The sequence below is a fragment of the Pinus tabuliformis genome, chromosome 9 (genome assembly GCF_031772625.1).
Source record: "Pinus tabuliformis cultivar Carrire ecotype Pingquan chromosome 9, CPIR1, whole genome shotgun sequence".
Taxonomy (NCBI): domain Eukaryota; kingdom Viridiplantae; phylum Streptophyta; class Pinopsida; order Pinales; family Pinaceae; genus Pinus; species Pinus tabuliformis.
In genome coordinates, this window is record NC_142307.1 from 1,168,871,314 (window position 1) to 1,168,898,585 (window position 27,272).

Below are 27,272 nucleotides of genomic sequence, written 5' to 3' on the forward strand. Positions count from 1 at the left end.
TAAGCATGGTTGGTCAAAGAGAAATCTCAGAATTGATATCACACCTTACTTGAAATTGGGTTGGGAACCGTTCTAACAATTCACCATGCTACTCATAGTACCACGTAGTGTCTCTAATACCATACATAATAGGATCAATCCCCCAAGGCATAATCAACCCTGATCAAAGATTATCTCTTCTAGATTTCATGTACCTCTTATCAATTTTAAATAGGAGTGGGTGCATGAACCACTTGGCATTTTTAAATGAAGCCTGGGACTCTCAACACTACATACTTGTGTTACATTCAATTGTGCAATGTCATTGAACTCAATCGCCCAATTCGATCAAATTGTCGACATGACTAATAAGGAAAGTAGCTCCTTGAAAGACATCCACACATGGAGGCCTAGAGAACAATGTGGAATAGATATTGTAGTAACAGAACTGGCCAATTTAGTACCGAACCAGCCTTTTTCACTGAATTGGCCAGTTTTGTACCGAATCGGTCGGTTCTGTACAATATGACCAAAGATGTGTTCAAAATGCAATTTATTTTTTTAAAACAAGAATTTTTTAGCAGCGTGGCCTAATATTCAAGTCTATGGCCCTAGTATTGCTATGCAATTCATGGTAATGTTAAATTCTTAAAGTAAAAAGACGAAGATAAAGGAGAATGTCCACTTTTACTTTAATTTGTAACATTACCATGAAATGATTCAGGAAGTTTGAGAGTGGTTCCGACCCCATTCGATTTCATATGGAGAAAGTAGAATTTTAGATCTCACTCAAAAATCCCGCAAACTTAACAATTTTTCAAGGTTTCAGGATTAAGGGGGACTACAATGTTTCCATTGGATTTTATCATGTATGAGGGTATGGAACTAGTATTTAATCAAGAGCACCAAGCCGTCTATGTACCTTGATTTTAGTGGCACTGGTTACCGAACTCCTCTATCATGACCCTACTAAAAATGTACCTATCACTCAAACAAAATCTTGAGATGACAAGCTACATTTTTTCTATCTTATTTTAATGCTTAGAGGGTGATATTGATGACGAAAATCAATGATTTTGATGATGAGTAGGCATTTGTTATAGCGTGGTATTTTTTATTCTAAAGACCATCTAGAGCATGTTTGTTGATGTATTTTTGGTTCAAATATGGATTGCACTTGATGTTATTTTGGTTATGTGCACCCTTACATACTATATAAATGAGAACTTTTGCTTATTGCTGCATAAATTCTTTGGATTCATATGGATGCACATGAATATATATGTTTTTTCTTTAAAATTTGAATATCGACCGATTTTTTGGTCTGATTTTTTCACCCATTCCCGGTTCAGAGGGTTTTCTGATTCGATCACCGATTCGGTTCTCATAACTTTGGAAGCAACCATCAAGTTTTGTGCAGGATAATAATGCTCCACTTATGTGCAAGTCTTAATATGGCTTGAAATGAGTGCCTCGAGCATGGTATGAGGATATTGATGGGCTCTTTCTTCATTGTGGTTTCAAGCATTGCAAATCATATCATGATATTTAGGTTAAGCTTGTGGATGATGAGATACTTTTGATTGTTTTATATGGGGATGATTTGATTCACTAGGAGTAGAAGTGATTTGATTATTGTTTTAAAATCTAAGTTGAAAAACACATTTGCAATGACAAACTTATGTGTGCTTCATTTCTTGCATGGAATCCAACTGTTGCAATTGAATAATGATATCGTCCTTTCTCAACCTAGGTATACTCTTGATTTGTTGACAAGATATAAGATGGAGATTGTAGGGCTTGCTCTACCCCTTATCGATGAGGAGTCAAGTTAACCAACAAGTATGACCCTCCAAAGGTTGATGTTGATTTGTATAAACAACTTTGTTTACTTGACTCAATGTAGCCCTAACATTACTATTGTTGTTAGCATGGTATAAAATTTATGAAAGAATTGAAAAAGAGACATCTACACGCAACAAAGGGGATTGTGCAATGCATCGAAGGTACTTATCATATGAGAATAAACTATCCCGACAAGAGTAATACTAAGTTGGTGGGATATTCAAACTCCAATTGGGTTAGTGATGTCAATGAATGGAAGTCTACCTTCAACTATGTGTTTCATCTTGGTTTGGGTCTGATTGTTTGGTCATGCAAGAAGTGGCAATTCATTGCATTATCCATCATTGAATCGGCAACAAAGGAGCAATGAACATAGCAATAGATATACTTCTGAGTTGTAACTTGATGGATGAGCATGGACTTCCTCAAAAGGAGTCACCTACAATATACCATGATAGTCAAAGTATGATCAAGGTGGTCTAGAAACTAGTTGCACATAGCAAGACCAAACATGTTAAATTTCCATAAAACTTTGCAAGTACTTAGATTAATAACTGAAAATTGAAAACTAGTTTACTGTCACCAAGATACAAAGTCTCTTAACAATTCATAAGCAGCATAATAAAACACAGAGATAAAAACACATCACACAAATTGACACACTTGTTTTTCTCAGGAAACCCAATAGGGAAAACCTGCTTCTTGATGTGGTATTTTATTGATTGTCTTGGAGCAATTGAATCTATTACAAAGCAATTTGTCTCTCTGAGAAAGCGTTCTGCTTCTTCTCACAAATATCAGCTGATACAATTGATCTCAGCTTGCCTTGATCACTGCTTGATCTCGACCCTCTAGCTCGGAATTGTTCGTTTGTTGCCTCCTTGACTTGCTTTGCAAAATCTGCTCTTATTCTCTTGATCTTTGCACACTAGAGGTTCCTTAATCCTTGCACACTAGGTCCCTATTTCCTAGCGCAGATCAGCTCCTATTTTATAGGAAAAATCCCTATTAACTTGCGCACTTCCTACCTCCTATTTCTTAGGAACCCAGCTCCTCAGCCCTGCGCATAATCAATCTCTTATTTTCTAGTGCACTTGTGATCTCCTACTTCTTAGGACACAAGTTTTGCGCTCTCCACAATCAAAGACTCTCTCACAAACTCGTGGGTCGTCTTGTCCTTATGCACAAAACTACGATTTCCTATGCCTTCGCCCTCCTCTTTAGAGACCCAATTCGAGCATACAAGGGGCCTAGCTCAATTTAGAAACTCGAGTTCTGATTGACAAGTTAACTAAGAGTCCAACTGATTCTCTCTCCAATCAACACTTGGAGTATTAACTCATTCTCCCTTCAATCAAGACTGAAGACTAAATTGCTCTAACTGCACTGGTAATTGCCACTTCGTTCTATAATCAAATTGATGAAGATTCCACTTAATTGAAGGTCGAACTCTACACATGCCATCTTGACGATTAGTCCAATTCAATGTTTTCAAAAACGGTCGGCTCAAAACCGACTCGACCAAGTTGGTCCGAGCCAGACCCCCCATCTGTGACTTGGCCTAGGAAACGGTTCAGGCGGCCAGGTTGTCTAACAAATCGGCCAGGTTGAAACAGCGGCCCATTAACCACGAAAAAATGCGATTTTTTTTTAAACATTCTTTTGGGGGACTCCAAACTAGTTTTTAGTTTGTCTATTTTGTCTTTGGGGTCCATTCCCCTCTCCTAAACCTTATTTAACCCACCCAACCCCTCTCATTTCCTCACAGCCATCTCATGCATTTGAGTGAGAGTTTGTGAGGAGTTGTTGAGTTTGTTTTTGGAGTAGCAGTGAGGAGTCTTGGGCAAGCATTGTAGCTGGAGTGAGGAGCTTCTTGGGCAGCCATTTGGAGCAGCATTTTCCATTGAGGAGTTGGTTTCTTGGAGCAACCTTGAGGAGGCAATTTGTGCCTGGAGGTATTTTTTTTCACTTGTAAAAAATGTTTTTGTTTATTAAATTTTATGTGAAAATCTGGAAATTGAAAAGAGTGTTTTTTGTGAAAAAAATGAACATTGAATCAATGCTTTTTTTTTCTGTTTTCATTTTTAGATTTTTTGTTTTCATTTCCAAGTCAAAAAATGGCACCTAGAGTGAAAGATGTTGCTTGGGCATATGTTGAAATGGTTGATAATCAAATGCATTGCAAATTTTGCCATAGGAAAATTAAGGAAGGTCCTGGGGGCATTAATAGGCTGAAACAACACTTGGCGGCAATTAAAGGCCAAATTACTCCATGTACCTCACCAGAAATTGGGGAGATTAGGAAGGATTTGTTAGCCAGCTTTGAGAAGTTTAAAGAAGATAAGGCTAGGCAAAAAGAGTTAGAGGCTGAAATTGGGAGGAAGAGGAATATACAAAAAATGATGGCTACCAACCCCCATTTTGATTTTGAGGGTTCTTCCTCTATCCCTTGTAATGATGCATCCAACCCCTTCCGATATGTTCCTCCCTCTTTTGAATCTATTCAAGAAAAGGGAAAGGGTAAAATGAAAAAGGGTGATATGAATATCAAAAGTTATTTCACCCCCTCCTCTCCATCAGATGCACATACTCCTCAAGCTAGTAGAAGTCATATGCAACCCACTTTAGATGACCATTGGAAGAAAGAATTGAGGGAGATTGCTTGTGATTACATAGCTAGGTGGTGGTATGATGCTGATATCCCCTTCAATGCTTCCCGTTCACCATATTATGAGCCTATGTTTGATGCCATACATGCTGCTGGAAAAGGCTTCAAAGGTCCTACTATGAATGAGCTAAGGGGGTATTGTTTGCAGAAAGAAATTTCCTCCATTAATGAGTATTTGAAAGATTTCAAGGACTCATGGGCAAGAACAGGATGTACCATCATGTCAGATGGATGGACTGATCAAAGAAACCGTACCATCATAAACTTTCTTATCTTTGCCCACAGGGAACCATGTTTCTAAAATCAGTTGATGCATCTGATAAGGTAAAAGATGGACAATTTTTGTTTCAGCTATTGGATGAGATTGTTGAGGAGGTGGGGGTGGCTAATGTTGTTCAAGTCATCACAGATAATGCCTCTAACTATGTTCTTACTAGTAAACTGTTAGAGAAAAAACACTGAACCATCTTTTGGACCCCATGCGCTGCACATTGCATAGACCTCATGCTTGAGGATATTGGCAAATTAGATTGGGTCAAAACATTGTAGATCATGCCAAAAGCATAACAAAATTTATTTATAGTCATTCATGGATTTTGAGCCTGATGAGGAAACACACAAGGGGCAGGGATATTATTAGGCCTACCATCACTAGATTTGCTACTCATTTTTTGACATTGCAATCTATGCTTTCACAACATAGAAACTTGCAAAAGATTTTTTCCAGTGAAAAATGGAATCAAAGCTAGTGGTCTCACAAACTGGAAGGCAAAGAATTGAAAAAGAAAGTTAATGAAGAAATATTTTGGAGAAAGGCAGCAGAGATTGTGAAGCTTGCTGAGCCACTGGTTAAGGTGTTGCGGTTGGTGGATGGGGTAAGATTGGCTATGGGCTTCATTTATGAGGCTATGGATCAAGCAAAGGAGCAAATAAAGAGGGCATACAAGGATAAAGTGGCTAAGTATGGGCCCATTTGGGCAATCATTTATGAAAGATGGAACAATCAACTCCATCGCCCTATACATGCAGCTAGGTATTTTTTGAACCCACGGTATCATTATAAAGTTAAGGCGACAGGAGCTTTGAGGGGGGAGGTTAGAGATGGATTGATTGACTGCATTGATCGCATGATCCCATTGGAGTGTGATCAGCTAGAGATACACCGACAGGTCACAACCTTCAGCACTGCCTCAAGTACCTTTGGGAAGAACCTAGCAAAGATTGCAAGGGAAGCATATGAGCCAAGTAAACAAAAATTTCAATTTTCAAATTCTTAATACTTATTTTGTTAAATCGTTTATAATTTGAAAGTTGGATATAATTTGTAATTTTGTTGAACTAACCCATTACACTCATATGTTTTTTGCAGCACAACGGTGGGAGGCTTTTGGTAGCCATTGTCCTGAATTGCAGAAGTTTGCAATTCGTATTTTGAGTCAAACTTGCAGTGCTACTAGGTGAGAGCGCAATTGACCTGCCTTTGAGAGGATTCACACAAAGAAGAGAAATTATTTGGATCAAAAACGGTTAAATGATCTAGTATATGTCCAATACAACCTTCGGCTCAGGCGCAACCAATCGCTGAACAAAAGACCTGATTCAGATCCCATTGTGTTGGAAGACATTGATCCAACATCAAATTGGGTAATGGAGAGTCATCCAGCAGAGTTTGCTTCTGATGAGGATATGGATTATGAATTACAGACGATAGCATCACTCGAACATAATGTTCAGTTGAATGCAGATCTTGATCCACTTGTACCAGCATCAGCCTCAGAGCCAGCAAGTCCTCCAGTTGCAGGCACTTCCTCTGCTCAACCACGACAGAAGCGCATATCTCGTTTATCTCAGCATGCAGCTGCTACACAGCCTGCTAGTGCTACCACTTCTACAGTTGCAGTTGGAGATGATGATGAGGAGGAGCCATGGGGCCCCCTGTCTAACTCTGATCCAAAGATTGATCCACATGATCTCAACTCCTCTAGCAGTAGCCAGTAGTACTAGTCACAGTTTACTTTTGTTGTAGAGGCCATTTCTAGCCTCCTTGGTTATGTGTTTTTGTTTTGATCTCTATATCATGATCATGTATGTATTGGACAGTGCACTGGGTGCCATTTTGATATAATGGATATATTCATGAGCCTACTTTAATCATATGTTGTCTTCTATCTATATTCTAATGCTGTGTGTTTGGAAACATGAATGAAAATCTTTAAAATTATGGTTTTTTATAAAATAAAAAAAATATTTAATGTATTTTTTACAACAACCGAGTCATTGAAATCGAACCGACCGAGTCAATACCGAGTCGGAGTCTACCCTCGACCAACTCGAAGTTTTAAAACATTGGTCCAGTTGTTAATTTTAGGATAACAATCGTATGTTCTATGCTTAGAGCAATTTTACTTCAATTTTCTTTATTAGCCCAATATCATATCCAATACAGAAATCACATCAACATGATAGTAGAATGCAGATAGAACATAAACAATAATAGTAGAAGACAAGCCAACACAAGAGGACACAAGATATGGCACCAGCCAGGGACAAACCCCAATCTTTTGAAACCCTTGATCAATTCTTCTTATAATTCTTCAAAAGTTCAACAGAGAGACAGAGTACAATTTATAATATTCACTTGCCCAAACTAATCAGTCAAAATAGCACAAACAGAAATCCCTAACCAAAAAGTCAACGTTGGTCAACAGTGCTGAAATAGACCTCCAAAACAGCTCGGTCAATCTTGGTCAACTCGGCCTCCACCAGCAAGATAATGCAGCCCAAAACAATCTAAAAATAACCAGTCCAATTTGGTCAACAAAAGTCAATGCAACAACCTGAATTAGGGCAGTCAACGCAGGGGTCAAACTACTTCAGTTTTTGTGCCTAGAACAACAGCCTGCCCAAACAGAAGTCTCCCTCACAAAACCGAAGTCAAACAGGGTCAACGCTGGTCAAAGTTAGCCTCCTGAAATTTCAGTCTCCTGAAATTTCAGCCTCCTGAAATTTCGATCTCCAGAAATTTCAGCCTCTTGAAATTTCAACCTCCTAAAGTTTCGGTCAAATCTGGTCAATGTAATAGCTAGAAAAGAGTCTTCCTTTCACACGTGTGGAGAGAGAGAGGCCCAAAAATCCGTACCCAATCAAAATGAGAGAGAGAAAGATGAATGAGATGAGATGCCAAAATGAGGAGGCGCCTTGTATTTATAAGCAACATTGAAGGCTGGAGGAGGCTAATTTGATGGTTGTCGACCTTGACAATTTGTCCATAATCAAAATAAATTCATAACTTCATTTATACATGTCAGAATGAGATGATCTTTAGATCAATCCTACACCTCTCGAAAAGAGGAATCCAAGAAAAATATCAGTTGCCTCATAAGGGTTGTCCAAAGTGATGTTTGGCCCTAGTTGCCAAATTTAACACTCCCTCTCAACTATGGAGAACATCACCTGTCAAACTGTTTGACAATCTGTACTATCCCTATCACTGCACTGCGTTGCTCTGCTCTTCTCTGTTGAACCATGAAGAAAGAAAAAATGATCGAGAATGTATCATACCATTCTCCACTGACCCGAAGTTAGTCTCCAACAATAGAGAGTGTGTCATACCACTCCTAACTGACCCGTAGTCAGTTTCCATTGATCCCAGATCAATATCAACATCCTAGCATAGGGAGTACAGTAGTACACAATGCATCCATCGATAGTACTATGGTCCCTATCCTTATTTACCTACTCATTGGCTAGATGAGAGGTACTTCCCATGAGTCCCGGACTGCATGGGTAGGATGTGCCGGCAGGCGAAGGTGAACCACTCATCCTACTCATATGCCAAAGGAGAAGGTGAACCACTCATCCTGCTCATATGCCAGAGGAGAAGGTGAACCACTCATCCAATGCATATGCCATTATGGGGTATCACAGGGGAAGCTGAACCACTCACCTTGTACATCGCGCACCAATAAGGGAAGGTGAACCACTCACCCTATGGTCGCTCATCGCTCCAAGAAGTACCCCAAGGCCCCCGGAGCTCCCAGAGCTCACTATCCATCTCATACAGGACCCTCATAAGAGAGTCTCTCCACGACTCCAAGTCGTTCACGGAAGGTTAAGAATTTGACCTTCCCGAGGGGCTTCGTAAGAATATCAGCGGCCTGCTCATCAGTCCCAATATGATGGAGCCTTATTGCTCCCCGTTGTACCATATCCCGGATAAATTGGTACCTGATATCAATATTCTTAGAGCGATCATGGAACACGGGATTCTCAGAAAGATGAATCCCACTCTGGTTGTCACAAAGATCACAGTGGTATCCAGCGCATGTCCAAACAGCTCACTAAAGAGCTTCCTCAAACAGATAGCTTCACAGGAGGCCAAACTAGCAGCAATGTATTCGGCCTCAACGGTGCTTAAATCAACCAACTTCTACTTCCTGCTCATCCATGATATTGAAGCGGAACCTAGAGAGAAGAAACATCCTAATGTGCTTTTGCGATCCACCACACTGCCAGCCCAGTCTGCATCAAAGTAACCATGTAGCCTAACATTCTCAGTAGTGTATCTCAGTCCATAAGTGATTGTGCCCCAGAGATTTCTCAAGAGATTCTTGGCACCAATCCAATGTATGTGATGAGGCTCGACCATAAACTGACTCAATGTGTTCACTGCAAAACATATATGTCCGGACGGGAGTTCACCAAGAACATTAGGAACCCTATGAGTTGACGATACTCAAAAGGATTTCCCAAATCAAGCCCGGCAGCACTTCCGCATAACTTCTTGAAGTTAAGTTCCCTCGAAGTAGTCATGGAGTTGCAGTCCACCATCCCAAATCTTTCAAGTAGCTTCACAACATATTTTCCTTAAGAAAGGAAAATTTCCCCTGGCTTTTGCCATACCTCCAACCCTAAGAAGTAATGCATGAGTCCTAGGTCCTTCATATCAAATTTGGAAGCCAACTCTCTCTTACATTTATGAATAAGAGGTTCTGCACCTGTCAAAAAGAGATCGTCCACATGAAGTACCAAGATGAGAGGTCTATCATTCTCAACCTTAAAGTAAAGGTTCAGGCTTCACTTCTTGTAAATCTCAGCTTCATTAGATAGCTATCGATCCTCTCATACGAAGCCCGGGGTGCTTGCTTTAACCCATAGAGGGTTTTCTTCAACCTGCATACATGTGTCTGACGATCTTGAACTTCAAACCCTTGAGGTTGTTCCACATAGACTTCCTCCTTCAGTGAACCATGCAAGAAGGCAGTCTTGACATCCATCTAGTGTAGATTCCATCCTTGCAAGGCAGCAAGGGCTATAATCGAACGGATGGTGGTGTAGCGAGCAACGGGTACAAATATCTCATCATAATCTACACCTTCCTTTTGAGAGAAGCCTCGAGAAACAAATATGGCCTTGAACTTCTCAGCACTTCCATCAGCACCATGCTTGATCTTGTAGAGCCATTTAGAGGTGACAACAGATTTGTCTTGGGGTCTAGGGACCACATCCCAGACATCATTCTTCATAATTGACTCGTACTCTTCGTTCATAGCATCCTTCCATACTTGTTGCTTCACAGCTTCTTCAAATGAGCAAGGTTCAAACTGAATAATGGTGCTCATAGTAGTTAAGTACCCTTGGTACCTATTAGGCTTCTTGCTTTCACGAAATGTCCCCCTCGGTGCAACATGTCTCTCGGCATCTTCGAGAGTTTCCCTCAGCCATGAGGGTCTCCTTTTGGAGGAGGAGGGCTCATGAGGAGGAGGATCAATGGGATCCATCGGTTCTTCAACATCAGGTATCGGCTCATCCTACGAATCTCCCTGATTTCCTGCATCTGCTTCTTTGTCCTTCCTTGGAATAGGAAGGTTGCTAATCTTCCTTAGGGCAGCATCCTCATCAAAGGTGACATCATGACTCAACTCTACTTCTCTTTGACCAGGCACATAGATTCTATATGCCTTAGAAGTTTCATTGTAGCCCACAAAAGTTCCTTTCTTCCCAAATGCCTCCAATTTACTTCTCTTTTCTTTCGGCACATGAAAGTATATAGGACTACCAAAAATTCCAAAATGAGAAACATCACGTTTTTTACTGGTGAAAACTTCTTCGAGAGTTTTGGAGTCCAATGCTTGATGAAGGCATCGATTTTGACCGTACACAGCAGTGTTGGCAGCTTCTCTCCATAGGAACTTTGGAAGTCCTTGATCATGAAGCATGGCACGAGTGGCTTCTATAATGGAATGATTCTTCCTTTCAGCAACACCATTTTGCTCAGGGGTATATGCAGTAGTAGTCACCCTCCTAATGCCATTTCCAGCTTCCCTGCAATAGTCATTGAATTCATTTGACTCATACTCCGTTCCATTATCGGTCCTCAATATCTTGATCTTCTTCCATGTTTGATTTTCCACCAAGGCTTTGAAGGCATGGAACCGTGAGAATATTTCATCCTTCTTCTTCAAGAAATATATCCAAGTTCTGCGAGAGCAGTCATGCACAAAGATAAATTAATATAAATATCCTCCTAATGATGTCATAGGCAACATACCAGATAGATCAGAATAAACCAATTGCAAAATGTCGGTGGTCTTGCTATCACTTGAGGGGAATGGTCTGCTTGTATGTTTTCCCTCGGCACATCCCTGACTTTATATAAATTGTCAACCCTGAATCCAAGAGTGAATGCTTCTTTGAAATTTCTTTTCCTCACAAGTACCTTTCCAGCGATGAATGCCACCTTGAATCCTTTGTCTTCCACCACCAAGATAGACAATAGATTCTTCTTTAGATCAGGTACATATAGTACTTCTTGAAGATGAACGGTGTTACCTTGATTCAATTGAAGGGTAACATTCCCAACTCCCTTCACAGGATAGGTGGCATTGTCTCCAAGGATAATTTCCAAATTTGTATCCTTCTCTATCAGATTTGAAAGAGCTTCCTTGTACCTGGTGAAGTGCCTTGAGGCACCACTATCAATCAACCAATTTCCCAAAGTATCTAGAGGAGAGGCAGTAGAGAGGGCAGATATAAGATAAATTTCCTTTAGCTTAGAATTTACAACATTAGACTCATCATACCTAGAGTTTCTTGTTCTTTTAGAAGCTCGATCATTTCCAAGTTGAGTAGCGGAAGCATTCCTTTTCCCTTTGTTGTTGAACCTACCATTCCTTTGATTGTTGTTGTTGCCCCTGGAATGATTGTGATCATCATCATGAGATGTGTCCCTTCTATTTGGACACTCCCTGGCATAGTGACCAAACTTGTTGCAAACAAAGCATCTTCCCTTCCTTCCATTTTTGAATCTCAATCTTCCTTGACTTTTCTTCTTTGAAACTACATTGTTCTTCCTCTTGGCATGAGCGAAGAATACAGTAGGATTATTCCTATTTGAAGGCATCTCCAATTCCATCATCCTTGTTTCTTCTTGAGAACATCTAGTCATCAATTCTTCAAAACCTGGAATTCTGTCGTTATTGAGAATGGTAGTGTTGAACACATGCCATTCGGGAGGAAGACCTCCAAGGGCAATGAGAGTGAGCTCCCTGTCAGCTATAGCTTCACCAATCAAAAGAAGATCATTTTTTATCTCGGTAATCCTCATGAAATAGGATTGAATATCCTCACCTTTTCCCTTCTTTATATCCTTCAGCTTATTCTTGAGGAAAAGAATTTGATTTGCATTGCTAGATTTGAACATGCCAATCAACCTGTCATATATCTCCTTTGATGTATCCAAATCGGAGATGTAAGCAACTCAGTGCTTATGAATAGAATCCCTGATGATATTCTTAGCTTTGACTTCACCCTTCTTGTACTTTGTCTTAGTAGCAGCTGGTGCATTTGAAGGAGGTTCCAGAATCTTTCCCTGCACATAATCCATGACATCTTGCTCTTCTAAAGTCAAATCAAGAGACATCTTCCATGCATCATAATCAGACTTATGATGAAGCTTATCATCAAACTTGAAGTAGGATGTGGAGGCCATTGAGACTTGTTCTTGATCAGTGATTGCTCCTCTTAGTGATTGCTCCTCACTCTTGCCTGGGCTTTGTCTTCACCTCAGCTCCGATCCCATGTTAATTTTAGGATAACAATGGTATGTTCTATGCTTAGAGCAATTTTACTTCAATTTTCTTTATTAGCCCAATATCATATCCAGTATAGCAATCACATCAACATGATAGTAAAATGCAGATAGAACATAAACAATAACAGTAGAAGACAAGCCAACACAAGAGGACACAAGATATGGCACCAGCCAAGGACAAATCCCAATGTGGGGAAACCCTTGATCAATTCTTTTAATAATTCTTCAAAAGTTCAGCAGAGAGGGAGAGTACAATTTACAATATTCACTTGCCCAAACTAATCAATCAAAACAACAAAAACAGAAATCCCTAACCAGAAAGTCAACATTAGTCAACAAGGCTGAATAGACCTCCAAAACAACTCGGTCAACCTTGGTCAACTTGGCCTCCAACAGCGAGATAATGCAGCCCAAAACAGTCTGAAAATAACCAATCAAAATTGGTCAACAAACAACACATCAACTTGAATTAGGGCAATCAACACAGGGGTCAAACTGCCTCTGTTTTTTTGCCCAGAACAACAGCCTGCCCAAACAGAAGTCTCCCTCTCAAAACCAAAGTCAAACAAGGTCAATGCTGGTCAAAGTCAGCCTCTTGAAATTTCAGTCTCCTGAAATTTCGGCCTCCTGAAATTTCAACCTCCTAAAATTTCAACCTCCTAAAATTTCGGTCAAATCTGGTCAACGCAACAACTACAAAAAAGACAATGTTCCTTTCGCACGTGTGGAGAGAGAGAGGCCCAGAAATCTATACCCAATCAAGATGAGAGAAAGAAAGATGAATGAGATGAGATGCCAAAATGAGGAGGAGGCACCTCGTATTTATATGCAACGCTGCCCAAACAGAAGTCTCCCTCACAAAACCAAAGTCAAACAAGGTCAATGCTGGTCAAAGTCAGCCTCCTGAAATTTCGGCCTCCTAAAATTTCGGTCAAATCTGGTCAACGTAGCAGCTAGAAAAGACAATCTTCCTTTTGCACGTGTGGAGAGAGAGGCCCAAAAATCTGCACCCAATCAAGATGAGGGAAAGAAAGATGAATGAGATGAGATGCCAAAATGAGGAGGAGGCACCTTGTATTTATATGCAACGTTGACGGCTGGAGGAGGCTAATTTGATGGCTGGCCGACCTTGACAATTTGTCCATAATCAAAATAAATTCATAACTTCATTTGTACATGTCAGAATGGGATGATCTTTAGATCAATCCCACACCTCTCGAAAAGAGGATTCCAAGAAAAATATCAACTGCCTCATAAGTTGTCCAAAACGATGTTTGGCCCTAGTTGCCAAATTTAACACCAGTAAATTGGAAAGAAACTCATCCTAACTAAAGTCTAACTCATGAGCTCACACTCCTACTGAGAGAAAGACAAATTGAGGTCTTCATTGGCTAAGGCACAAGCCAGAAGACCTTTACTCGCTACATTTTCAACACATATTGAGGTCCATGCACACTACCTCAAGTTGGTCACTGGTACAAAATGGTGTGATATCCCTTGAGAATGGCACAACAAATGATCAACTTGTTGATAGCTTCACAAAATTGTTGACAGAGGCCAAGTTTCTCAAATTTAGGTCTCTACTTCTACTCTAAAAAGTTGTCATTAAGGGGGCATTTGATGGTAATGCCACCTTCCTAATCTCTCCAAGTTGTGTTTTAGGGAGGGTACTTAAGTCTTAAACACAATTTATCATGCTCATTAAATGAATAAAAGTTACTTTTCTGATTAATATGAATAACTGAACCCAATGTTGCAATAATATTTCAAGGAATATCTCATCAGGGATCTAGAATGAAACTTATCAGAAATATCAGGGTAAATATCCAAAACTATTGGAAATATGGTAAGAATAAACTTAGCACAAAGAATTCTGAAAATATCAGACAAATCAGCAACTTGAAAAAATCAAAAGAAATCAAAGATATTTGCAACAATGGTCAACTTGAACTTCTGCAGAAGGCCCTCTGCATCCAAATGATGAATAGCATAAATAAAGGAGCTTATTTGGCATGTGTAATTTATCGGATTGGAGATCTTTTCTCTTGAGGCAGGTTGAGTGTTTCCTCTGTCGAGTTCTTGAGATTTATCCATCAGTGAACAAGTATGTGTATGATAAAATACACTTGGTGTATTATGCTTTGAAGATATAGTACACTATTTCAAGCGTTTTCAATGCTCATCATATATTCTTGGTGTCCCTTTCTTTATTTTGTTTATATGGAGTTATTTGATTGATCGTGAGGATTAAATATCTTGGTTGTATGATCATTCATGTCACGGAGGCATTTCTAGGTTTTATAGAATTATGCTTTGACTATCCATCTACAATATTACTGGTATGTGTTGAGAACAATTCTTGTTACAATACTAGATGTTTAACAATGTTCACCGAGGATTGTTTCATATTATGCCCAATCCTCCAATCTTGCAAATTTGGATATGCGATTTTGTTCATCAAGCTTTTGTTCTTCTCATTTTATCAACATTATACAAAAAAATCACATGCCTTCCAACATTCCTCTTGATTGTTTCTTGCATTACACGAGCAATCTTTTTTACTGCACGTCTAACACAATCATATCAAAAAATCTTAGGTAAAATAATCTCTGCCCTGGCACTAATATTCTCTGTCCTGGCACTCACTTGTGACCAATTAAAGGTTTTCTTCAATTTTGTCTTTGCCAGTTTCGGTTTCTTTCACTAAGGCACCATTTCTAGACACCCTACCATCACTCCCAAGATCAGTATCTTTGTTGTTAACAACCGCTCGATTGTGATGCAAATGCATTACTCTAATGGCATTAGTGGATTGAAACATCTTCAGACTTCATATTGAAAGTCATAAGTGGAATTTAACTTTGCAAATATTTGCAGTTCTTTTGCGAGTAGAAACTTCACCCGTGATTATTTCTCGTGCCAATTTTAATTTGACAGTGCTCTTCTCATTGCTCATTTTGTTTATATTTACAATGACTCTAGACTAATCTGGGCTTTCCTTATGGTGACAAAACTGGATCGATAACATTGTATCGTAAACAGATAAAAGGAACAATAGTAAATTGAGTGTTTGTGTGACACCAAACCAGTCCTTCATAGACTCACTTTTCCATAGGTATTTCATGATTATGATAGATAAGGTTTGATAGTTTTATTAATGTCGACAAATGACCACAAAATTAGGCCATTTTATATGGAATTAACGAACATAATCCGTGACATGTCAAAGTGTGAAAACAACTCCTCAATCAAAACATAGAACAGAGAAGATAAAGAACCAAGTGACTGGCATAAGCTAAATATCAAGCGAAGAGAACATATAAAATAAAACAAGATCCAAATACAACAAAGCCTCGGTGCTGAAACAGAAGCAAAAACAGAAGAGAGAACGTCAAGGCCTGCTAGAACGGACTGCAGAGGTCGAGTCACGGCACCACGATATAGGCTCCTCATCAGAGTCATCAATAACTGCGAAGGGGGCAATGCAATGGCGGATGATATCCTCTGGGGAGTGGCCAGGGCTCAGAATGCCTGGCTGTTTGACCGTGGGAGAAGCGAAAGAGGAAGAAAGCTCGGCACTCCTAAAATCCAAGGCTGAGGGGAAGAAACTCCTAGAGCCGTTCAAGTGATGGTTTTGACGTTATTCGACGCCATAATTTAGCAATGCTTATTCGGTAAGAAATGACGTTGATTAGGTGTCCGCATTCTCTCCCAAGCCCGAGGGCTCTACCCCTGCCTCTACCACGATGTCATTCCCCTAGTAGGCGCTAACGATTTCAAAACAGGCCCTTTGACACCATAACCCACAGCAATTATCATTTACTTATCTAAATTCCGAACACGGGTAGAAGTGGGCTCGAGATCAGTCATATCTCGCATTACTGCCTATTGATATCCATTAGCATTACAATCTTAAGAATGCATCATGAGTTTTCCAAAGATTGAACGTTTGATACCTTATATTAATCTCAATTCAACAAAGCAGTCATTCACACTAAGATGTTTTTTCTAATTATGGATGTCAGTTACCTTTTTCAGAGAAGTGGGATCCTCTAGAAATACTGCTGATCCATCCATCCTGAAAGGTTAACAAACAAACCTGAGGTTCGCTTCCGGGAATTGATAAATTTTAGGGCAAATTCTACATGTTTGGTTTAAAGGCGCACCTGGCACTGGATTCGAATGCCTTTAAAAAATCCAAAGCATATGTCAGGATCCATAGGAGTACCAAGAAAACCTGCAAATTCAATAAGAAGAACTAAAATACAATATAAATTGGCTTTGAACCGTAGTAGAAGTGTAAAGACGTTGAGGTGCAATAACAAAAATGAAATTTCCCTCCAGCATCAATGGAGAACAAACCAGAGAAGATACTATAGCGATCGAGGGTGAAAGAATCCAGATGCCGCCAAATTCCATTGTTTGTGAACCCCTCCAACACCTTCCGAAATGAATTTGATTAACTGCAGATCTAAAAGATATTGAAAGGAGAAAACAGGTAATCAAATCCTAAAAGATATTAAAAGGACTGAACAGGTTAAGGGACTTTTGGTCTCTATATATGGTCCGATGTGCGTTATAGATGTAAACCATGGTTACCCAACTCCGGGATATAAAGTGGAGTTGCCGGGGGGCATTGGGTTTCATGTCTGTTTTGATCATGGGATTTGAATTTTTAGTTTTTCTATTTTGAAAAATTAAGTTGAGTTTCTGTATGTTTTCATCCTATATTATTTTATTTTAACTTTTTTTTTTACTTGAGTTTAAGAATGATCATCCTACTATACGTTGAATTTAAACTTCTCGTAAAATAATTTTTTAATTTTTATAAAAAAAATCTTATTTTAAACTTTTTTAATCAAATTTAAACTCATAAGAAAATTAATTATAGATGGTATATTATTGACAATATTTTTCCAATTCCTTATTCCATTTATATAAATTTGATTAAACTTAAAATTGATTAGCATTTATTTTTATTCTAATATATATAAATAAATTTAATTTTAATATTTTTTTTTATTAATTTGAGTTTGACAAAAGAATTTGCAAATCTTTTTCAATTTCTCGATGATGATGATGATAGTGGTTATCGTCCACTCAGACCAAATTGGTCTATCGAATCTATAATTTTCTTAGTTTTTAATTGTCTGGCTCCTCGTCTTTCTTGGCGAGATTGGTGTTGTAGCTTTCTTTTTTTTTCTCTACGGTCTTCCAACTTCCTTTATCTTGTATCTCCTTCATCTCTTTTGGTTCTTGGGACATTGGTGTCTTAGTTTCGCGACCTATTGTGTTCGTCCTTTTGAAGATAATCGTAGAAGAAGTTTGGTCTAGGAGATCTGCTTTGCTGTTAAATGAAGATTTATTTTGTGCGGTATTCGAATCTTCATAATTGTTGATGCTTGAGGGGTTGTCGAGTTCACTTTTTTGTTGTTGGGTGGAGCTTTCTCCCTGCTTGTCTTAAGAGTTATTTCTTTCTTGCCCGATTTCTTGTGATTCAGAGTTTTCTCTAGAGTATTCTTCTTTGATGGCAATGTAGTGTTCTTTTTGTGCTCCTTCCCACCATGTAGATCTGTGGTGGTTTTTTCTAGCAGAATTTTTCTAGGAGGCTTTTGGGCAATTTTTGGCTAGATGGCTTGTCTCAAAGCAGGATCGAAATCTGAAGAGGACACTTTCATAATCGAGTTTCTGGTTCCACACATTGACTTTACTTGTTAGCTTTATTTCAGCTAGGAATCCGGCACTGAAGTCCATTTCCACACAAATGCACATCATAGGTGGTTCGAGCATATTCCTCTATTTCTGGGCACCTGTAGTAAAATTTCCCAATTACATTTCCAATGGTTTTTAGTGAGGAGAGATTCCAAAGATGCAAAGGTATGCTTGGCAATCTCACCCAAACTGCTGTTGAGGTTATGACTACTGTTGAGGGATCAAATGATGGGTTCCATGGTTTCATGAATAGGCTAGAGTTTTCCCAAAACCAAGGGCCGGAATCTAGAATAAATTGTCTGCTTTCAGGATTTTCAAAATCTACTATAAAGAAACCCCAGCACAATGGTAGATATTAATTTCATCAGAAATGACAGGCCTCCATAACTCTGAAATCCAATTGTGGAGAGTTGTCAGCCGTGGCCAAAAACCATTGAACCGACAGATTAGGGCACTTTCAGAAAACTTCAAAGCCTCATCGAGTGAGACCTGGACCACCTAGACAGTGGGAGTTGGGGCTTCACGGACGATATGGGCAGGAGCTTGCCCTCTAGAAGCGGATGGAACTGAGCCAACAGCTATTTTCGCGAAGCTAGGAGCCATATTTTACTTTCTCGTAGAACCCAACCGCAAAGAAATAAGACAGGAGATTAGATCTAGATCTAGCCGCAAAAGATTAGATCTAGAACCCTGCCGCAGAGAAATAAGGCAGAAGATTAGATCTAGAACCCAGCCGTAGAGAAATAAGGCAGAAGATTAGATCTAGATCTAGCCGCAAAAGATTGAACAGGTGGTTCGTCTATGAAGTTGGTTGTTTCCTTTGATAACCCCACAGTGTGAGATAGCGGAGAGTGTCGAAACATAGCGTGGGAGCCGAGACCCAGCCGTAGAGAAATAAGGCAGAAGATTAGATCTGCAACCACAACTCCACTGCAGCAGAAAAAAGAGGCAGGAAATCGGGAGCAAGACAACTGCGAATCCACCTTACTCCAACCCTGCAGGAGAAAAGAGGGCCACGAAACAGGAAAAAAGACAATGGAGCTGCCGCACCCCAGCCCCCTCAACTCCCTTCACAACAAAGAAAGCGACATCGACGGTGGCAACCAAAACACCAGTTACAGCGACGACGAACCGAAGATTTAATAAGTAACTAAATCTTTATAAATTGGAGTAAACTTAAAATTGGCTAATATTTATTTTTTTCTAAAAATATAAATAAATTTGATTTTAATCTTTATTTACTAATTTGAGTTTGACCAAAAGAATTTTCAAATTTTCTATAAATTAACATGGTAGATTGAGAAAATAAACTACTTAACTTGTCACAAAGTTTTGGAGTTTTTTCGACTGGAGCGGTTTGACCTGGTAACGAAACCCTAGTTCGTTGCTTGTGCTTCGGCGCCTGCACCCTAGGCCCCCCTGCCCTCTGGCCCCGAGGCCCTAGGCTTGCTTTCCTGCGCTTTTCAGCTGAGAGTCTGCTGTGTGGCTCGTTTGCCGCTGGGAGGAGTTCAACATCCGTGGAGGTCTCGGATCCCCCCTCCTCTGCCTTCTTCTTCTGCCGAAACCTTCTCTCGGCTCTTGGCTGGTTTGCCGCAAAAGAAAAAGAATGAAGCTGCCAAATTCGTCAAGAGGCTCGAAGATATTCCTGAAATCTCCCTGCTGCCAGAGACTCTGATCCAAGTTGCCCTGTCCTTGGCTGAGCAGGCACTTGTCGGTTAGTTCACCGAACTATGGCCTTCTCCTAAGTCCACTGAGAACTAGGTCAACAAGAATTGGGCTCCTTTGATCAAGAATAGCGTCACATCTTATTTCTTAGGACGAGGGTTTTTTCTCTTCAAATTCACCTCTAAGGAAGACAAGGATATAATCTTCCAGAATGGCCCCTATTTCATGGGCCCCCAGGGCCTCTATCTCAACAAATGGACGCCGGATTTCGAACCTGCAGTTGACGTTCCTATGGCTGTTTCGGTGTGGGTCAGGTTTCCAAATCTCCCAGTGCATTACTGGAACTGGGACTCGTTGAAGCACATCGGCAATGCCCTTGGGAAATTCATAGACCGGGCAAACAACAAAGATCAATATGATTGTGCCCGAATCTGCGTAGAAGTAGATCTAGAGGTGGGACTCCCGAAAGCCATCAAAATCAAAGTAGGAAGCTGGACTCATTTACAGAACCTTGACTATGAGCAGTTGCCCTTCAAGTGCCGAAAATGCCATGTCTATGGCCACTTCGCCAAAATATGCCCAACCAATGTTGATCCAAATAAGGGTAAAGAAGAAGGTTGGAATCAGGTCAAGCGTGCCAAGAAAACCCAAAAACATGTTGGTACAACCGAAAGAGGCCCTCAACAACCCCCTGTAAGAATGGAGCAGGAAAATAAATTCACCCCTCTAAGCTCACAAATAGAGGAAACACAGGAAGCAGATATCCAAAAATCAACCCCCCTCACAAAAGGTACCCCCTCATCTCCCAAGGGGGCAAGCCTTCCTGAGAGTTCCAAAGGAAACACTATAGAAGTCGAGGAATTTGAGCAAGAATCTGAAGGCTCGGAGGAAGAAGACGAAATAGGAGAATCACAAGCCTCGACAAGGAGATCCACAAGAGGCCGCAAAACAAATCGAGAAAAAAGAGAGCTAAAAACTTTCAAAGACAAGCTCCAAGGCAGCGAGCCAACTCTTGAGAAGCTATTAGCAACAAAACTAAGATGGCGAGAAATCAGCCCCAAGGCTCCAAGGGAGCCAACCAGAAATACAAATGATGTGTCTCCTAGAACTGTAGAGGTATGGGGAGCAGAATCAAAGAAGAAGCCATCAGAAGTTTAATCAAGACAGAAGCTCTAGACATACTTCTCATCCAGGAGACCAAACTGGAGGAATCCACCTTCCTTCAGGTAAGTAAGAAACTCTAGAATAAATGTGAGGCAAAAGCAATCACAACCTGAGGGGCTTCCGGTGGGGTGGGCACCCTTTGGAACGCTAACAAATTCTCAATCATTTCTGAGACCCTCAACTCTCATTGGTTGTTCTTAAAATTGTAGCATGTAGAAACAAGTTAGATTTTTAGTCTCTTCAACGTGTACGTTCCTGTGAACACCGAGGAAAAAAGGCCTGTTGGGACTCCTTAAGAAACCAAGCAAATCTAATTAATCTCGAGAATATCATCATTGTCGAAGACCTCAACCTCACTTTCCTGTTAGTAGACAAGGGAGGAGGCAACGTTGTTCGTGATTCGGCTAGGGAATGGGCAAAGGACTTTATGCAGGATTGGGACCTGCTGGATATCAAGCCAACCTCAGGCAAGTTCACTTGGACTAATAAAATAATTGGTCCTGGCCACATAGCTGCCAAGTTGGAGAGATTCTTTATTCAAAGCTCTTTTCTTCTTCTTGGATTAGAGGCTAAAGTCCATATTCTTCCTTGCAATACTTCAGATCGTAAACCCATCAAGCTGGAACTCGTGTTTCAGCTTGATCTTGGACCTATTCCCTTCAAATTTAGCCCACTCTGGGCTAAGGAATCGAACTTCATGCAATTAGTTAAGGGCATTTGGTTGCAGCTGGTCAAAGGCTCCCCTTTTTCGCCTGAGAAGAGAAGCTCAGAAGAGTGAAAAAGGCGTTGAAAAGTTGGGTCAAATCTCTACCCGATCCAGCCAACGAAAGAAAAAATATTCAATGCACTCTGGAAATTCACCATCTTCAGGCTGAAACAGCTAACATAACAAAAGAGATTCTAGATAAAGAAGCCCTGTTTCAGCAAAACTATCACAAGGCTTGTCTAGCTGAGGAAGAATACTGGAGACTTAAATCTTGTATTCTCTGGCTTAAAGCAGGGGACAGGAATTCTTCTTTCTTTCACAAACAAGCTTAGGCCAGGAAATGTACCAATTCCATTTTCGAAATCAAAGATGGTTCTATCATTCACAAGGATAATGCAAACATCAAAAAAGCAACCTCCCCTCATTTTAAAAGCCTATATAGTGAAGATACAATTCTGGATCAAAATTCAGATATGTTGGACGTGGTCCCCTCCTTGATTTCTATTGAAATGAATCACCTCCTTGAAGCTAAAGTCACCAAGAATGAAGTCAAGGATGCCCTTTTTGCCATGGACGCAGACAAAGCCCCTGGGCCGGATGGATTCTTAGCCAGATTCCTCCAAATTTGCTGGCCTATTGTGGAAAAAGATCTCTACAAAATGGTTCTAAAATCCCAAGTTTGCCAGAAAATCGAAGGCAGCACGAACTCTGCTTTTCTTGCTCTCATTCCCAAAGAGAAGGGGGCAACTCCTTTAATAGGTTTCGCCTAATTTCGCTCTACAATATTGGTTACAAATTGATCGCCAAAGTCATTGCTAATAGACTAAAGCCCATCCTCCCCAAAATCATACCGGAAAGCCAAGGAGGCTTCATCCAAGGTAGACGGATTGTGGACAATTTCATTCTAGTCCAAGAGGTAATCCACTCAAGCTTGAGGTGCAATGAAAAAGGTATGGTTGTCAAACTTGATTTAGCAAATGCTTTCGATAGAGTTAGGCATAACTTTCTGCTGAAAGTCTTACACAAGCTTGGATTTGGAGAGAATTTTATAAATTGGATTCGGGCTTGCATCTCGGAGCCTTGGATTGCCCCTTTAGTACATGGCAGAGCTGTTGATTTTTTCAAAGCCACGAGAGGGCTCAGGTAAGGGTGCCCTCTCTCGCCCCTTCTATTTGTTCTTCAAGCCTTTGTCCTCAGTTTCTACCTAGATAAAAAAGGGGCAGATCAGGATATTGTTGAACTCTATATTGCAAGAGGTGTTAAAAACATAAATCATGCCCTCTTTGCAGATGACACCTTGTTATTGGGAGCAACTTCTGTGCTTATGGCCTCCATATTTAAAAGAGCCTTGAACAAGTTTTGCATGGTTTCGACAAGCAGTCTAAACAATGGCAAATGTCATATCTATTGCTAGAACACCACTCCCAGCTTGCTTAACTCCATTTCCGGAACCTTTAGTTTCGCCACATCCTCAAACTGGACTTCCTTCAAGTACTTGGGCCTCCCGGTAATCCTCAAAAGAGCCTACAACAAAGATTGGCTCCCCCAATTGGAGAAATACAAGAACAAGTTGCTTGCCTAGGGCTTTTCCTGGCTTAACATTACTAGTAAGTCTGTCCTCATTAAATCTGTTCTTTTCAGTCTTCCCTTATTTCAGTTTTCTGTCCTTCTTGCTCCCTCTGGTATTCTCAAAAAAATGGAGGAGATCATTCGGAATTTTTTTTGGAAGGGGGGCAAGCGATGAGAAAAAGATTCTGCTAGTTAGCTGGGAATCCATCTCAAAACCGTTGTTGGAAGGAAGCTTAAATTTCAAAAACCTTGGCTATCATAATATTGCAATGGGAGCTAAATTAATCTGGAGAATCATTGCTCCTAATCCTGGGTGGGTGCAACTAGCTCTTTGGAAAAAAAAATTCAAAGGCCATCATTTTTGCTGCCTAGATCACCCTAGGACGCATCCAAATATGCCCTTTTTGAAGCTTTGCAACAAAGCCTGCTCTCTCATCAACGCTCATGCCTTCTGGGTTCCTGGTAATGGAAAAAGGATCAATCTTTGGACAGACAAAATATTGAACAATGAGTCGTTGGGAGACTGTCGTTTGCTTCAAGTACTGTGCAAATGGATGAATGAGGCTGGAATGCATACTCTGTGGGACATTTCAGTTTGGCAGAACTCATGTTGGGCTGGTTGGAATCTTCAAACGCCCCCAGATTTATCTATGGAGTGCGAGATCCTGCTTTCCAAGCTCCACGGATTGGCTCCATTGCTGGATTGAAAACGAAACTCAAGAGGATGGGGTACGTTGGCTAGTGGATACACCGTTGCTCAAGGTTACGCCAAGCTGTGTGAGCGCCCTCATGTGGCCATGAACCCTGAGCCGTGGAAAGGGATTTGGCATTATCCCTCCTTGCCTAAAATTGATTTCTTCAACTGGCTGCTATGTCACTCCAAAATCTTGACTGATGAAAATCTTCAGAAGCGTGGTTTCCACGGTCCTTCAAGGTGCAGCCTTTGTAAGGTAAATCAGGAAAGCGTCATTCATCTGATGCTTGAATGCACCTTCACTTTGCAGATTTGGACAGAATTGTTGGGAACTTTGAGTTCCAGCTTCGCGTTGCCTTCCTCCATTCTCGAACTTTTTGCTAAATGGCTGCAAAGGTATCTTGGACCTCCCCCAAAAAACAAAATTATCAGAGTTGCTTGGTCTGCTCTTCCTAAAATAATCTATTGGCAGGTTTGGCTTGAGCGAAATAAAAGAATTTTCAGAAACTACGAACAGGATGCCAAGCTTGTGGTAGTTAAGATTAAATGCCAGCTAAAAGAGTGTCTGAGAGACCATAAAGATGATTTAAATCTCAGCTAGCAAGATATAAATTGGGGCTCCTCTCTCAATCTTCAGTTCCAAAATTTTGCAAATAGTATCACCCTCCCCAAAGATTGGCAAATAAGAGTTTTAGCAAAAGAATTCCAGGATTTGAATACAAAACAGCAGATATACTCTCTCTTTTGATGGGGCTGCAAAGGTCAATCCTGGAAGAGCTGGCGCAGGAGGCGTCATATTGAACCCAGATGGCATAAGGATACACAGTTTCGCCTAGGGTTTGGGCATTACTTCTAGCATTCAAGTTGAGGCTTTGGCTCTTTTCCAAGGGCTCAAGTTGTTGAAAGTGCTGAACATCAGGGAGGCTAATGTATTTGGGGACTCTCAGGTCATCATCAACGCTATGGTGGCACATTCTAAGCCAACGGATCTAAGGCTTGCAAGGCTGATCTTCAGAATAACAGGCCTTGGAGACTCTTTCCAGAATTTGAATTTCTACCATGTGTTGAGAGCTAATAATAAGGAGGTTGACATTGAAGCCAACAAAGCAGCCCTCCTTATGGCTGGAGCCTTACTCAGAGGCAGACAGGAAACATGGGAACCAATTCCTTAATTTAAATAGTTGTCATGTTTTACTGCTTTTTGTTAAACCAGTTCATATGTATTCATAAACTTGGAAAAAATTCTGAAATTAACCTCATAGTAGCAGCCAAAAAGAGATGTGAGCTAAGCATAAATGCCATGGCCTTGCATGGTTACGCGGTACTTGTGAAATTAGACTCACCTTTTGTAATCCGATTATTGGGATTAAGACCAATTATCCAATATATCCACTACCCGTTTCTGTAAAAAAAAAAAAAAAACATGGTAGATTGAAATTTAATATTTTTAACAATAATTTAATTTATTTATCTTCAACTTTATTGGTTGGAGATTTATTTTGTAATGATAGCAAGATTAATTTAATTTTATGAGAAATGTAGTAAAAAAAATCTAACATTGCTTAATGCATATGTGATCTTGCTTTTTTGTATGAGAAACATAGTAAAATAATATTAATACTAAAAAAAACAAATTCTAACATTGTTTAATGCATATGTGATATTGTTTTTTCTAGTTATTTATGTTAACATTTAAAAAAATTAAGTTTTTCAAACCTATGTCAAATCTTTTTAATATAAAAAAATAAAAATATTAAATCAAATTCCTATATCAACTATATAAATGACTTGTTTTCTCTTTATAGTTAAATTTAATTTTAACATTATTATATAAGATAAATATAAATTTTTAAAATGTAACACATCTTTTCTTTATAACCCAAATATTGTATATTCTTATTATCATTTTCTACATATAAATTTCTACTCTAGTATTACATAATAACAGCAAAATAAACATGAATAATAACATACTTATTTATAAAAACAATGTTTTTAAATAATACATATGCAAATTTTTATTTTATATGATAATATATTTATTAATAAAAAATAAGTTTAACTAATGCATTTTCCAACCTGTTACGCAATATTTTGTCACACCTCTTGCACTTCCCTGTGACAGACTCTGAAGTGCCCGAAACATGACCATTATGCAGTGTACTAATTCATATATGCATCTCAGATCCTCCCCAAGACATCGATTGGAAAATGCCTTGAGCTTCCCCTAAAGGAAATAACTCTTAAACCCTAATTTGAGAATTATCACTCTTATGAGACTAAAAACCGCAATGATCGCCCATTGCACTGTACTCGATCTGCGATGGCATTGCTCTGTTTACTTGTATACCCGTGATGATCTCAAAAAGACAATTTTCCCAAAGAGGATGAGAAGCTTCGTGATCTAGTAGCTTCCAGAGCAGCGAGCTGGAAGTTGTTCGGCGTAGATGAGGTCGAGATCTCCCAACTTGGCCTCTTGGTCTTATCCCTATGAGCTACCTACTTGAGATGGGGGCCTACTCCTATCTTTGGAGAGATCCTAACTCCCTTTTCGAGCCTATATATTCATCATCTCCCATTCCCAAATGGTTGGTCTATGTCTATTTGCACCCTTATGCTAAGATTCTGCCTATATGCTACTCATTTAGCTCGGAGGAGTGCTTGGAGAGCTTAGCTTGGACTTGGATATTCATTCAAGGAGAGCCTATCAATATCAAGGCTTGGTTGTATGCTTCCCTTTATTTTCTATTAATATACAACTGCTCGTTCATTTTCCCTAAATGTGTATGCTCTTGTATCATTTAGCTTAACATTCCTCGGTTAGTTAAGTAGGTTGGTTTTGAATATGCTATTTGTATTTGCATGCCTTGTTGTGTCTTGATCTCTTGTGCAGCAGCATAAACGTTGAGAGCAACATGAACAAGCTTGTGACGCAAGTGATTCAAGGTCTTCAATAAAGGAGATCGAGATAGCATCAGAACAAGGTAGGCCATCTTCTTCGTCTCTCTTTTCAATTGCAACTTAGGAAAGTGTCTAGTAGATTGTCACTTCGGTTGCTAGATCCACTTTGGGCCAGAGGGATTGTCTTTGTCCACAGAGAGGATTTACCTAGATAACACAACCATATGCATACAAATTAGGCTTTCTTCCTTTGGTTCATACATATAAAAAAAATATC

The 27,272-nt window shown here is 39.8% G+C and overlaps 1 protein-coding gene across 1 annotated transcript in view; it reads right to left on the reverse strand.

Annotated features, from left to right (window-relative positions):
• The window catches only part of LOC149152751 (Nucleotide-diphospho-sugar transferases superfamily protein), a 266,661-nt gene extending 249,533 nt beyond the window's left edge, over window positions 1–17,128 (reverse strand). The window contains exons 1-3 of the mRNA XM_089438192.1: window positions 16,947–17,128; window positions 16,751–16,821; window positions 16,614–16,662 (exon numbers count right to left, since the gene is read on the reverse strand). Coding sequence (XP_089294318.1) covers window positions 16,614–16,662; window positions 16,751–16,821; window positions 16,947–17,003 — 177 coding nt within the window. The 5' untranslated portion in view covers window positions 17,004–17,128. The remainder of the gene's footprint in view (window positions 1–16,613; window positions 16,663–16,750; window positions 16,822–16,946) is intronic.
• Between the last annotated feature and the right edge of the window lie 10,144 nt (window positions 17,129–27,272).